The sequence below is a fragment of the Abrus precatorius genome, unplaced genomic scaffold (genome assembly GCF_003935025.1).
Source record: "Abrus precatorius isolate BTA unplaced genomic scaffold, Abrus_2018 Scaffold9, whole genome shotgun sequence".
Classification (NCBI taxonomy): Eukaryota; Viridiplantae; Streptophyta; class Magnoliopsida; order Fabales; family Fabaceae; genus Abrus; species Abrus precatorius.
In genome coordinates, this window is record NW_020874439.1 from 11,373,376 (window position 1) to 11,388,258 (window position 14,883).

General features: G+C 30.7%; 2 protein-coding genes across 8 annotated transcripts; both read left to right on the forward strand.

The window, feature by feature from the left end:
* Positions 1–239: 239 nt before the first annotated feature.
* Positions 240–3,983, forward strand: LOC113850802 (uncharacterized protein At1g28695-like; the record flags this gene model as incomplete). The annotated part of the gene is made up of 2 exons (XM_027481337.1): positions 240–650; positions 3,465–3,983. Coding segments are annotated over 2 exons (930 nt in total), but the record flags the coding sequence as incomplete, so codon positions are not given.
* A 3,687-nt stretch (positions 3,984–7,670) lies between these two features.
* Positions 7,671–14,169, forward strand: LOC113850151 (nucleolin-like). Of its 7 annotated transcripts, none has more exons than XM_027480545.1 (13): positions 7,711–7,887; positions 7,965–8,287; positions 8,864–9,420; positions 9,505–9,594; positions 9,727–9,966; positions 10,434–10,655; positions 10,734–11,016; positions 11,123–11,457; positions 11,563–11,672; positions 11,766–11,872; positions 11,960–12,036; positions 12,131–12,227; positions 12,407–14,169. In XM_027480545.1, the coding sequence occupies exons 2-12, from the start codon at positions 7,984–7,986 to the stop codon at positions 12,224–12,226; spliced, it is 2,421 nt and encodes an 806-aa protein (XP_027336346.1). In that variant the 5' UTR covers positions 7,711–7,887; positions 7,965–7,983; the 3' UTR covers position 12,227; positions 12,407–14,169. The 7 variants fall into 7 exon arrangements, with proteins under 7 accessions (XP_027336341.1, XP_027336346.1, XP_027336345.1 ...); XM_027480544.1 differs by having other exon boundaries at positions 12,356–14,160; XM_027480540.1 differs by having other exon boundaries at positions 7,671–8,287; positions 12,356–14,160.
* Positions 14,170–14,883: the final 714 nt, after the last annotated feature.

Sequence of the window (14,883 nt, forward strand, 5' to 3'; positions counted from 1 at the left end):
AAAATTACCCATGTCTTAATTTCATTTTATCTTTTGCATGAGAACAAATCATGGGTATTTATGATCTGGCTGAAATTTTGAAATTTTCAATCCTATGCATGATTGCAAGAGTAACGTTGTCATTGCCATAGTTTTTGTCTCAAAAAATTGCAACAATCATATGTATGGGGTTTGGTTTTTTTTTTTTTAATTTAATTTTCTTGCTCCATCATTTTAATTTTTGGTTTTCTTCCTTGAATTTTGTGCATACATTGAAGAGCACCAAAACTGAAGCAAATGGAGATGCCCTTGACTCTGCTTTGGCAAAAGCCTCAATGGGAAACAAAACGGTGATAATTGCAATGGTGAATAAGGCTTATGCAGAGCAAAGTGTGGAGAGTGATACCACAATGTTTGATATATTTCTTAGTAGTTTTTGGATTGGAGAGGGAACAAAGTCTCTTATTGATCATCTTCTCGTAGTAGCTGTTGATCGAACAGCCTATGATCGGTGCCAATTTCTGAGGTTGAATTGCTTCAGATTGGAAACAGAAGGTGTTGATTTTGAAGGTGAAAAGCTTTACATGTCTCAAGATTTCATCAAGATGATGTGGCAAAGAACTCTTTTCCTCTTGCAAGTTCTCAAACGTGGCTACAACTTCATTTTCACGGTATCTTTCTTTTTCTTCTATTTAATTACAAAACTATCATCTTATTTTTAAATATTTGTGCACAAAATATTGAAAATAAAAATGCATTTTTATGTATAAATATTTAAAAACATAAACTAGAATAAAAATAATGTAATAATTTTATAATTAAAACTGAAATTAAAAAAAATAAAAACAGAGAATATTTTCTCTAACCAAATAGCTTGTTAGCTTCTCCTTCTCATGTTTAGTGGTCTAAGATTGTAGGCTGAATATAATAAAATGGAACACTTCTCATTTGAAAAGTAATTAGCTAATAAATAATAAGCGTACATAAACATTATTTCTAAGTTTAAGTTAATCAACCCAATAAAATCGGCAAATCAAGCGAAATCAATTGAATTTGTTTTGATTTTTTCTTTTTTTGACAATTGAATTCAAGTGGAACCAAACTTAAAACCTATTAATTAAGTTTTTGAACTTAAATCAACTTGAATAGAATCGATCATTATTCTTTTTTATATATTTAAAAAAAAACTCAGGAAATTTCTTCTCCTAGTGAATACTATACTTTAATTAAATTTATAAATTTATGGACTACTTTAATATGATAAATTTATTTTTTCTAATATTCATTTATTTAATTATTGAATATTATCAACACTCTAAAATATACTATAAATTGGGATATTTGAATAACATTTGTTTGCTTTATTATGCATCAATATTCATTTACTTTAGCATTAAATATTACCAGATTCATCCGTGAAGCAAGGTTTGATTAATTACTATGCACAAATAAAGTTTAACAATACAGGACACGTTGCACTTGGTATAAAGTTTTGTGCAAGTCACATTCTCATAAATGTTCCAAAAGGGACATTTATTATAATCATATATAGAGAAGCTGAAAGGAATGATCTACTTTGAATTTTTAACATTATGGTTTTTGTTTCTTTGAACTTTCAAGTTATCATATATGATATTAGGAGAGTGATTCATTGTTGAATAATCAAGTTAATTTTATTTAAATGAGAAGATAAGTTTGAAAAAGAAAAAATAGTTTTTTAGGAGCGAAGAGATAAAAATATTGATATTATTTTTTTAAAAGTTAAAAAGTAGTTCTTAATATTTTCTTTATTTGATAAATATTACAATGATTACTATTAGCCGTTTAGCGATTAAGAATTTTCATTTTATTAGTGAAGAGTTACGTAAAGTGTTTGTCTGTTTGCCAATTTTGAAGACCAGATAATTGTAGTTGGTTTTAATAATCCGAAGTGTTTATTGCTTAATTTGATAAAATGGTTCTTATTAATTTTATTTTCTATTTCAATAAATTGTTATAAAATTTTCCTTATTTCATGTTGTTTCTTATATTTTTAAAAAATGCATGAGAAATGAGGTTAATTCAATATTCAAATTAAAAGGTAAGGATGTTAATATTTTGAAAATTTAAATAGTATTTAGTATTTTCTTTTTCTTACTGCATAAGCATTCCTTCTTTTATCATTGTGTGAAACTTAGAATTCCATGATGAAATACCAAATCTTTTTTAGAAAAACAAAATTGTTTTTAATTTGGTTTCTAAATTTGTCAAACTTCACTTACAAAAGTTACATACTTATGGGGTTTGATGTGAGTGGTCTTGTTCATGTTTTCTTTCTTATTTGATATATATAGCATGAGAGGCTAACATATAGAAAGGTATACTAAGTGTAGTTTTTATGCTTTTTTTCCTTTCTAGGAGAAAAAAAAATGACTTGAAAATCAAAAGGGTACGTTTGATTAAAACTTATAAAGCTTTTGTTGACTTCAAATTTTAAAATTGAGTTTAAAATTTTTAAAATATAATAAATTTTTTATTTTTAAATGCTTAAATTCAAACTTAAAGTTAAAATAACAAAACCAAACAACATATAAAATGACTTGTCAATATCTTGAAATATCAAAACAGCACTTGTGTTTCCATGGAACTCATCATGCCTTAACTATTGGGGTACTTTCCATTACTTTATAGTTTTTATTCAAAGTTGACTTTTAAATTTATAATCATTCCACCCTTCATTCATGTGCAAAATTCCAAGGTATTGATTACGCTTTTTCGCATTCAAAAGAGAGTAATTGTACTTCATTCTAAATACTTGTTTTCTACTCAATAAAAGTTCTTAATAATTGTCCTCTAATTAATTATAAGCGGCTTGAGCTGTAAAGAGCATTTAAGATTCTAGTTTTGATAATAACTATTGAATTTTTCTAGCTCTTGCATAAGAACATATAATAAAAAGATAATAAAAATAAATTTTTATTAGAAATTATAGTATTAAATAGTGTATTGAATTATTTATATTATATAAAAAAATTTAGTATATGTTTTTTACACTGGTTAGCAAAACAAAATAACTATTAAAAAGGTTTAGGAGTAAGGTTTTGGTGAAAAAGACAAAAAAGTAGGATAAATTTTTATTATGTTATAAAAATAAATAAATAGATTAGAACAGTATGTTTATATTAATTTATTTTTATTTAAGGAATATTTACTAAAAAATTGTATACAATAAAAAATTGAATGAAGTAGCAACATTTTCCAAGTCTATTTGTGAATTGATTTATATTTCGCCTTATGCATAGTATTAATTGTGAATTGGTTTATATCTTCTTCTATTGTTAAATAACATGATATAATCATATTAGAGAAAAAAATATTTTTTATTAAATAATGACTTGTCATAATTAGCTATAAGATGACTAATGTATTTATATTTTTGACAATTTTATTTCATAGTTTTCATTCCCTTCTTAAACTAATGAGCAACACATTCATATTTTTTTCAGGACACTGATGTGATGTGGCTAAGAAACCCCTTTGCAAGATTGAGCAAGGATGAGAAAGAGGACATCCAAATCAGCACAGACTCATACCTTGGTGATCCTTGGTCAACAATGCATCTAATCAACACTGGATTTTACTTTGTGAGGTCAAACAACAAGACCATTTCCTTGTTTGAAACATGGTATGGACAAAAAGACAAATCCAAAGGCAAAAAGGAGCAAGATGTGCTTCTTGCCCTCATTAGAAGTGGTATTATTGCACACCTGAAACTTAGGGTTAGGTTTTTAGACACCCTTTATTTTAGTGGATTTTGCCAAGATAGTAAAGATTTTAGGGCAGTCACCACCGTCCATGCCAATTGCTGTCGGAGCATCACCGCTAAGGTGGCGGACTTGAAGGCGGTGCTTCGAGATTGGAAGCAATTTAGGGGTTTGGAAGCTAATTCCACAGTGAATCCCCATTGGACTCAACACAATTGGTGCAGGCAATCTTGGGGATCACCGAGGAAGACAAAGGGCTAATTGAGCATCATATCTAGTTAAATGATGACACAAATTAACATACATGCATATATATATATATATATATATATATATATAGCTTATTTTATTTATTTAATTTAGAAAAGTGAACACTTGAGATGTTTTTTGTGCACTATTTATGGAGAGGCTAATAATGGAGTTGAAAAAAAAAAATTATTTGTGTATGTGTTGTGAGGATTATACATGTGCAAATAAAGTTACTCTATCATTTTAAGATAGTGAAGAAATTAAAACAATTAGCTAAAAAATAAGAGTTATTGTCATAACCATAGTTTGACCATCCTTTATAAGTAATATAGCCAATATTTTTGCATATAGATTTTCTATTTGGAAATGAAGAAAGGGTTTATGGCAGCACATCATTGAGAAAATGGTATGTTAACCCATTTGGTGGGATACCACATTATGTATTATTTTGGTTAACTTTAGAGTCCCACGTTTACAATTTTTGGCTCTTCAAAAGGTCAACTCTGGTGACTAAGTAGATTTTATGTTGAACCAGTTAGAACAGCCATCAAGGTCAATGGAAGAGATAAAAAAAAATGTTTATTCTATGCTAATTTCTAACTTGTCTCCTCACACTGGATAAGTTGACAACCATCTTAATTGTTTTCATAATCACAATTATTACTAGAAATTAGAATCTAACTGTGTTAAAGGATGATAATGAAATTACCATGCAATGCTTATTTCAAGTTAATAAAATTCAATATGATAAAAGTTAATTCTTATTTTTCTAATTGTATTTTTAGTCTTTCTAATTTTTTAATCATTCGGATTAAGTTTTTCACACCAAAATCTCATACAATAATTAATAAAAATATAACAAATATAATATATCCTTGATTTTATACAAATATATAAAAAATATATGTAAAATAATTATACAAAAATCATAATACATTTGTTATATTTGACATATATTTATTTAGTACTTTTATTTAAAAGTGCTACATATTTTTTTACTATTTTATATAAATCAATAATATCTCATATCGAAAAAAATAATTGCCTTTGCCAAAATGCTTCATATGCAATCTAATATGCACATGCCAAAATGCTTCCTTTGCAATCTAATATGCACACGTGTGTATTACTTAATAAGAAGGCTACTTTTGTATGTGAATAACATGCGTTGACTTATACATTCATCTATAAATAAGACTAAAGATTAATTAAATGAACATGATCATTATTAAAAGTCGTGAAATTTCTTAAAAATATTTTAATTGAAATGTAATGACAATCTAAAGAATTTTATATTATCTTCTAATTAATAATTGTCATGTTTAAAAAATGTTAATTTTTGTAATAATTAATTTTAAAATTATATCTTCTGTGTATTTAATTGGTTCACAATGTAAAATTTTTTATATTTATAGTGTATTAAATAAATTCTGTTAAAAATGACATAGCTTTTATATTTTAATTTGAATCAGGATGCGTTGATACTAAATATCAAATTTGAACAAATATATTATTTAATAAATTTTCATAAAATGTAAAATTAATTAATCTAATTATTAATTTGAAGGTTCTTATTAAATTAACTTTATAACATTTTATATCAAAATAAAATTAATAAATACTCAAACACATTACTTTATTTCAATGATTGTTATACTTTTAAAATATAAATAAATATTAAAATTTAGATAATATACATATAAATGTCTAAATTATATGAAATTCAATATTTATGATCATAAAAATAATATAAAATAATTTAATAGTTAAATTATTTAATGATTAGATTGATTAATTTTACATTTTATGGAAAGTTATTAAAATTATGTAAGTGTTTAAGCTTGACATTGGTGTGATTGAATTCTAACTCTTTTAATTTAATATTTCATAAATTTATTCTATTATTTATTTATTTTTTTGCATAAAAAGTTTGAGTTAAGTTATTGAAATCACTCAATTTTTAGTAATTCTCAAAGCATTCTCGATTAAGATTTGAATTTTTGCACTACGAAGACAAAGCTTCATAAGAAGATAGAATATAATAATTTATTTTATCTTATTTTATTTTTAATTTTTTTAAATAACATGATATGATAGTCATTTTTTTAAGTAATTTTTATTTTTATAATTCAAATTCTTATTCTAAAAGAAGTGAAGAGTTAAAAAACATCAAAATAAAATAATTAGTTTGTTATATTTATACTCATACTTTATACTATTTGTAATATTTTACAAACAAAATAATTATTTAAAAAATATAATTTCAATACTTTTAATAAACAATTATTTAATAATTTTAATACTTTTATAAAAAAATCTTTTACTCATTTTACTTACTGCCCAAAAAATAATTTTTTCTGTAAAAAAATTGAAAAAATTATTTTATTTTGACTGTGATATCTATTTATTAGCATGTTTGGTTGAGCTTAATGCTTAAATTAAGAGAAATAATTACTTAATTTTTTAAAGTTTTAATAAAAAATCAAACATGCACTCTATGTCTTGGAGCATGATGTTGCAACTAGGAAGCACAATTATTATCCTTAGTTTTTATTTACTTGTTAGGGATTATTTGAAACAAATATTGAAGCTAGTTTGTTGGTTCTATCAAATTTGTTTAACTTTTTTATTATTTTTTAATTAAGGATATAAGGAACAGCTGAGGAACTCTTAGTTCACTTTCAAGTGTTAATGAAAAATGTGATCTAAGACCTATCTTGCATAAGAATAGGTTTTTTGGGGTGGATACATGTTATGGCTACACTTGTGATTCTTTTGATGATATAAATATAATTAAGCTTCTTTTTCAAAGGTATGAGTAAAATTTAACAGATTTTATGTTATTAATCAAATTATTTTTAAAATATCATTATTTAATTTAAATTTTATTTCTAATGATTCTTTTTAATTTTTCATAATATAAATAAATAATTTCATACAACTTAAAAAAATTAAAAGAGAAATTTCCTTACAACTAGTTAAAAAAAAATTAACTCCTCCACTAAGATGCTAAATGACTTTTTTAAGTTTCATAACTTCACTTTGATATTTAGCATAAAACCATAAACTATCAACTAATAATATTTAATGTTAATAAAATTGTTAAATCATTCTTGAATGGTTTTAAAGGAGATATGAGAGAAAGTGTTTATTTTTTAAATAAAATAAAAAATATTAAATGAGATCACTTGTTTTTCTTAATAAGTGTAATTTAATTATTTTTTATTTATCTTTGAGGAAAAAATACATTATACTTATTTTTATATGTAAAGAACAAACTGAAAAAATAAATTACATAGAAAATTAAAAAAATGTTTAAATTTTTAAAAAATTAACAATAAGAACTAAAATGCTTAGTTGTAGGCGGCATTAACTCTTTATTATTTTTGATATTTTTAACGTGTGTCCAAGACTGCAAAATAATAATTATAATAACTTTTTATTAAAAAAATATTACAAAATTTAATTCATTATTAACATTAATATTATATTTTTTAATAATTTTTTTTTTAGTTTCTTCTTACTATGTGCTTTTAGATATATATTTAAAAAGGAAAAGTTTTAAAATATCTAAAAAATAAAAAATAAAAAATAAAAAATGAAAATTAAATTAATATATCATTATTACATTGTTTTTTCTTCTTGTCCAAACAAATTAGGATTCAATCACATCCCAATATGCAACATTTATTTTTTACTGAGCCATCATATAAATAAAAGTCTCTAGGGTTCCAATATTACCTTCGTGTTGATAACTCTTTCTATCTCTCTCTCTCGCAGGGTTTTGCTTTTCCCTTTCTCTTTTTCTTCGATTCTCACTCTCTATCTAGGGTTTTCTCCATTCCTTTCAATTCCCAATTTTCTCTCGTTTCTCAATTTGTTTCGCTTTCGACATCGTTCGACGCGCCTTCGTTAGGTTAATCTTCGATTCCCTAATCTCACAAAACCGGTTGTTCAATTTAGGGTTCCTTCGAATCTAGGGTTTCTTTCCAGGGATAGTCGCGCGCGGATCATGCCTCCGAAAACGGTGAAGAGAGGCGCTGCGGCGAAGAGGGGTGGCAGAGGAAGCAGGGGAACCACGAAGGGTGCACAGAACCAGCAGCACCATGAAGCTTCGGAAGAATCTGCGAAGATTGAAGAGAAACCGGTTGTTGAAGAGGAGCATAAGGTAGAAGAGAACCCTGTTGTTGAGGATAAACAACCCGTTGTTGAAGAGAAACCTGTGGTTGAGGACAAGTCTATTGATATGAATCAAATGGCTCCAGAGGCTGTTGAAGAAGCATCTCGTGCTCCTAATGGGTTACCTGTGGTCAAAAGTAAGTGTCTTTTCTTTTCTTTTAATGCTTAATGTTACTTATTTTTTTATTAATAATTTTGAGTTTGTCAAAATCAAGGTTTTGGTTATGTTGTTGAGTTTGAATCTGAATTTGGTAATAATTAGCTTGGGTGTTCTTTGCCCGTGAATTATTATAAGTTTCTGAATTTTTAAAAATTAAACATTAATGAATGTATGCTTTTGCTTTGTATTTAAAGAATGTGATTTTTTCTTGCTTGTTCCTAATTTAATTTTATAGACTAACCGATAGCAAGAGGCCTATTGAATGGTAGTGGTCATTCTTGCCGCTGTTTTACCTGTTGCAAATAGAGAGGGGGGCCTATTGAATAGGTTTCATGTGCTGTGAAGATTGTTAGTTGTTTTCTTTTTTAATTTGTGTTGGTTCAAGTTGTTTTTGGGTTCATTCATGTGTTAGTGTGCTATCATGAGAATAGTTTCAACCAGGAATGATGAGATTGATCATGGAGTTTGGACTACCCTAATTTAATGAACCCTATGATGTTGGACAAGTTCAGTCTGTTTTACTGGGGTCAATTGAAATCTTTATTTTTGGCAGACGATGAAGAGGAGGTTAAGGAGCCCATAGATGATTATGAAAGAGATGAACGCTTAGATTTGGAGGATAATGAGCCCGAGTATGAACCTGAGGAGTATGGTGGAGTTGATTATGATGAGAAGGAAATGGATCAGGATGAGGTTCATGAGGTGGGAGATGAAGTAGAGGAAGAAGCTGAAGATAATGTTGGTGAAGAAGAGGGTGATATGGGTGAGGAAGAAGTTGAGGATGTTCATGATGAAATTGAGGGTGAAGAGGAGCATGAGCGTGCTGGTGAGGAGCATGAGCATCAAGACTTTGCTGATGTGGAGGAAGAGGAACACCGTGAAGTTGTGAAGGAGAGGAAAAAGCGGAAAGAATTTGAAGTTTTTGTTGGGGGCCTGGACAAGGATGCTACTGAAAGTGATCTGAGGACGGTTTTCAGTGAAGTTGGGGTGGTTACTGAGGTTAGGTTGATGATGAACCCTCAGACTAAAAAAAACAAGGGATTTGCATTCTTGCGTTTTGAGACTGTGGAACAAGCAAAACGAGCTGTAGCAGAGCTCAAAAATCCAGTGGTAATTTTTTGTTCTTCTCAATGTTAGAGTTGAGTTAAAACTGCTACCATATTAAATCACATGTTTTCGTCACCGCAATTTCAGATTAATGGCAAACAATGTGGTGTTACTCCTAGTCAGGACAGTGATACCCTATATTTGGGAAACATATGCAAGACATGGACAAAGGAAGCTGTAAGTTCAAACCTTTTCTGGGCCTATTTTCTGAACCTTTTGACCTTCAGCCCTTGAGTTGTGTTTGATAGTGATTTTCTCTTCATTCAAGTCTACTGAGTTTCTGACTATGAATGAAACTTATGGTGCCAGTTAAAGGAGAAGTTGAAACATTATGGAGTTACGAATGTTGAGGATTTGACTCTGGTAGAAGATACTAATGATGAAGGGAAGAACCGAGGATTTGCATTTTTGGAATTTGCCTCTCGTTCAGATGCTATGGATGCCTTTAAGCGACTGCAGAAGAGGGATGTTGTATTTGGAGTTGATAAGCCTGCAAAAGTTTCTTTTGCAGATTCCTTTATTGATCCGGGTGATGAAATTATGGCACAGGTATTTTTCTGAATCCAATTCCTTGGTTTCACCAGGGATTTTTAAATGGAATCTAAGTAGTATGGATCTCTGACCTTGTTGAAGCATTTGGGTTTCTATAAACATAGCTGCTGGGTTTCAACACCAATTGTGGTTAATTTTTTGTTCTCTGTATTTTGGATTTATAATGCAGTCACATTGACTGCCAGCATTTTTACATTTTAGCCACTTTTGGTAATCACAATGCAACTGCTAGTGCAACTAAAACTAAAGCATTATTTGTAAAAGAAAAAAATCACTTGGATTGCTTTTATGGTTGATCATTAAATTAGTAAATTTTGCAAGTTTTATTTGAATTTACTTTCAAGGATAGTCAGAATGATATTCCAGTAGTTGGTTATGAGTGAACAAGCTATCCTTGTAGCTGTCTTAGGCGTTTAGATGTTTGTATACCTCTACTTTGCTGATTAAGTGTGTTTAAATTACAGGTTAAAACTGTGTTCATTGATGCATTGCCTCCCTCATGGGATGAAGATTATGTCCGGGATATTCTTAAGAAATATGGAGAGATTGAAAAGATTGAACTTGCTAGGAACATGCCAGCTGCTCGCAGGAAGGATTATGGTTTTGTTACATTTGGCACACATGATGCTGCTGTAAGATGTGCTGAAAACATTACAGGCACGGAGTTGGGTGAAGGTGACAAGAAGGTCTGTCTGGTATTTTAATAAATTGCACATGTGCACATTTAAAAATAGGGCATTTTATAATGCTTTTGCTTCTTCCAGGCAAAAGTTAGAGCTAGGTTGTCAAGACCACTTCAGAGAGGCCGTGGAAAACATGTCAGTCGTGGGGACTATCGTTCTGGTCGTGGATCTGGAATAATGACAAGGCCTTCATGGAGCCGACCTGCACCTCGTAGTTTTCCTCCTCGTGGGGTAAGAGGAATTGGAAGTCGCCCTCCACCAGTCAGGCCTGTTAGTGTGAGAGATAGGCGCCCTATCATGTCTGTGCCAGTAAGAAGTAGGCCAGTGCCTCCTCCATCTAGATCTTATGATAGGAGACCAGTTGGTATGTGTAGTATACAATTTTATTTTATTTTTACCAATGGACTTGTGTTCATTACTGTTATTCATTCATTCTTATTGACATTATAAACTACTGTATTATCTGTTAGTTTCTGCATATCCAAAAAGTAGCATGAAGAGAGACTATGGTAGACGTGAGGATCTACCACCTCCAAGAAGTAGAGTTGCAGCAGATTATGGCTCAAGGATGGCTTCTGAAAGACGACCATCTTACAGGGATTATCCTGCCCGTGGTCCTGGCTACGCTGAGCCCCCTAGAAGCACATCTCGTGCTGCTCCAAGGCGAGGTTATGTGGATGATGGATACAGCCAAAGATTTGAGAGGCCTCCTCCTCCACCTCCTCCTCCACATCTAAGTTACCGTGAAGGACGCCCCCGAGATTATGATGCTCTGTCTGGCTCAAAACGTTCTTATGCTGCTATAGTCAGTATTGTTTCCGCATATATGTTGTAATTGTATTGCTCTGACAAAATATTTTAGCTCTCTAAGAACTTAGTTAATGAAATTCTTCACTTCCCTTTTAATCAGGATGATGTTCCTCCGCGATATGAGGATACTGGTGCTCGCCAGTCAAGAGCTCGATTAGACTATGACTATGGTGGTAGTGCTTCACAATATGGAGATGCTTATGGTGATAGGTTAGTTTTGTCAAAAAATTCAGGTTTTCTGCATTTCTTCCACCATAAACCAATTGTTACCTTGTAATTCATTCCATACATTTTGATGTCTAGACTTGGAAGATCTAGTCTGGGATATGGTGGTGGCAGCAGAAGCTCTATTTCTAGTCAAGATTCACATGGGATGTATGGCAGTCGACAGGGCATGAGTTATGGCGGAGGTGGATTTTATTGCATATATTCTGATTTATTATTATCAGCATCAGAATATTTGGTACTTAATTTTTTTGGTTTGTGTTCTATGTTAGGTTCTTTTGGTGGTGGGGATGTTGGTGGCATGTACTCATCAAGTTATGGTGGTGATTACATTTCTCGTGGAAGTGATGTAATGTTCTTGGCCTTTCTTAATCTCAGTAGGAAGTAGTGTTATATGTGCTTACATTTTTGTTATATTATCTATTGTTGTTCCTGTGCTGTAGGTTGGTGGCAGCTCGTATTCATCAATGTATTCTGGCAGGGGTGTTGGCGGTAGCAGTAGTTACATGGGTGGTGGTGGATCAGGATCTTATTATTGAGGTAAGTCATCTTATAAGTCCTTGGAATTGCATTTTGTGGAGTAAACAAGGATGCATTCAATACAAGTGAATATATTTTTCTGAGAGTTTTCTCTATCCCCAAAATGGCATCTCTTGTTTTTTCACAAGGGCTGGCGAAGGTTGCACGCTGTGGTCACCAGTGAATTTGTCTATGAACAGATCTGATATAATAAAGTTGCTGCTGTAGGATGACCCTTGAAGCTTATGCACTTTAGGATGCTTACAGTTTGGAGACAAAGAAATGTTGCTATATATAGCCATTTTTGGGAATTTGTCATAAAAAGTAGGTCATGTCAATTCAAGCTATCTCGAATATTCTCTGGATGGGATGTATTATCAGTACTTGACTTTGTGCTGTATGGACTTTGAGTAAAAATATAGTTGGAAAAAAGTATTGAGCAGTGATGTGTAATTAAACCCTGATTTATAATATCATGGACGGATAATGTGAAAGATTTCTCACTGCTCCATCTTCCGTTTCATTTGGGCAGAGACCAAGTTTAGAGATGCTACTTGTTTGGTTAAGGCTTTATGGATTTTTACCTGCTGAATTTAACAAAAAGTTGGTGCTTTATTTTGAATCTCCGAAGAGATGTTTAGTTACTTTGGATTACTTGTTTTTACAGTGATGTGATAATAAGAGCACTACTTCAGCAATTAATAAAGTCAAATGGCTAGTTTCTCGGGATTTTATTTGACTTGGTGTCACCCTAAGAAAGTAAAAAGCATAATGCACGGGTAATATTTGTTGCTGGAATGATTTGATACTTTTGAGATTTTGCGCTGAGGGGGGATTACAAGACAATGCTAAAGATGCATTGGCATCTTAGCTAGTTAACTTCATAGATTTGCATTTTGCAATTCAATTATTTGTACACTATTGGTTGATATCCCCTTGGGTGGACCTCAGAAGACCATTGCCTTGGCAATATCATGGTAAAATGCAACAATCAAGTGATTATAAAGTATCAGAAATGGTTTGAATATCATCTGCTACTAAGTTTCTGAACGGGAACTAAATTTTAAAGCTGGCTCCTATGCCCATGGTTATCACAAAACCCTTTCCTCAAAGGCAAAGGTTACCAAAATGCATATGTGGATTTGGTCATGATTTTGTTTTATTTTTAAGTGGTTGTCTTCAATTGCCAAACCATTCTGGTGTTAAGTTGCAAATACTTCACTGTTTTTGTTTTGGAGTCACAAGGCACTGGAAGCTATTGCATATCAAAAGTTTATCTTGTAAATGGGCATTTAAGTAGTAATAGTATGTCATTTTGGAAGCTCGTTTAAGATTGCAGAGTTTGTTAGAATTTACTAAATTAGATAATTTTCATATAAATTTTGCATGCATGCCATGGATTTCAGGTGATTTTTCCATGAATATTCACGTTTCGTATAGGCTTTTCAGTTTAAGCTTAGAAAGAGTTGGTGTCAGAGCTTGAGTTTCCAATGTTCTTATATCTGGTGGCCTGCTTTCATGAAATACTTTTTCCCATTCTGAGGGTTATGTACTAACTTGTGAAGTTTTAGTTTCCTGTTCTATTTGTCGCGCTGTGCAGGGTCTAATCTCTCCTCAAGCACTTGTTTAGCATCTCCCTGTGAAGATCACTATCGTTTTTCTTTTGGGCGGTGGGGGGAGGTAGTTTCTTTCTTTGTTTGTTTGATTAGGTGGATGCGATCATTCTTATTGTAAATTATTATGTTGATTATTTCATGCATAAAATTGTAAACGCTGGGCAAAGTAACGTGTGTTGCTACTGATCATATTTATTCTGCCCATGTTGTGCTTGTAAAATGGTGAGCTATGGTCCTTTTATGTCTGTTTAGAAACCACTTTGTGGCTTTGTTTTGCCAAACGGTTCATCTACAAATATTGGTTCGCAGATATTTGCAGTTCATTCAAATGAATCTTATGTGTGATTGAAAATTTTCCCCAGCGCGTTAAAGTGAAAACCGATTAAATTGCCGTTTTTAATTTGTTTTGTTGTATAAGCTGAACGCCCCCAAAATGTTAGCAATTATACATGTAACTGATGCATCTGTTATTCTAGCATACCGTGACGTCGTAATCGTCTCATTTGGTGGATAAAATTGCTACCCAGTACGAAACTACCTTCGATTTCTGTCAAGTTCTTTTTATTTATCTTATTACTTAAATCAATTATATTTAAACACGATGCATTCTTGCAAAAATAAAATAAAATTCGAACACACTTCTCTTAGTAAATTAACGTGTGTATCCAAAAAGTCGAGCACCAATACAAGTTAAAATTAGAACAGTCACGTGCAATGCAAATGTGGCAACGTATGTTCGAAGAAATAAATATTGAAATTATATAACATTGTTTTACTTGAACTTTTCTCCCATTAAAATAATAACTATAACTTTAGCCAATATGTAGTTCTGGTGCTTCCAACTTATGCTAGAATACAATCGTAATCTCTGATATAATTCAGTATATAATTAATAATAGCGATTTAAACGGACTTTTTTAGAAACATGATGTATCAAACCAAACACCATATCAAAACACAATTCAAAATTATTACGGTTTCATGAACGTAATTTTTTTTTTAATTTAAGATTTCTTCTTTAGTTTTTTTTCTTTTTTGGGTAACTATATGTTTTGTTACAC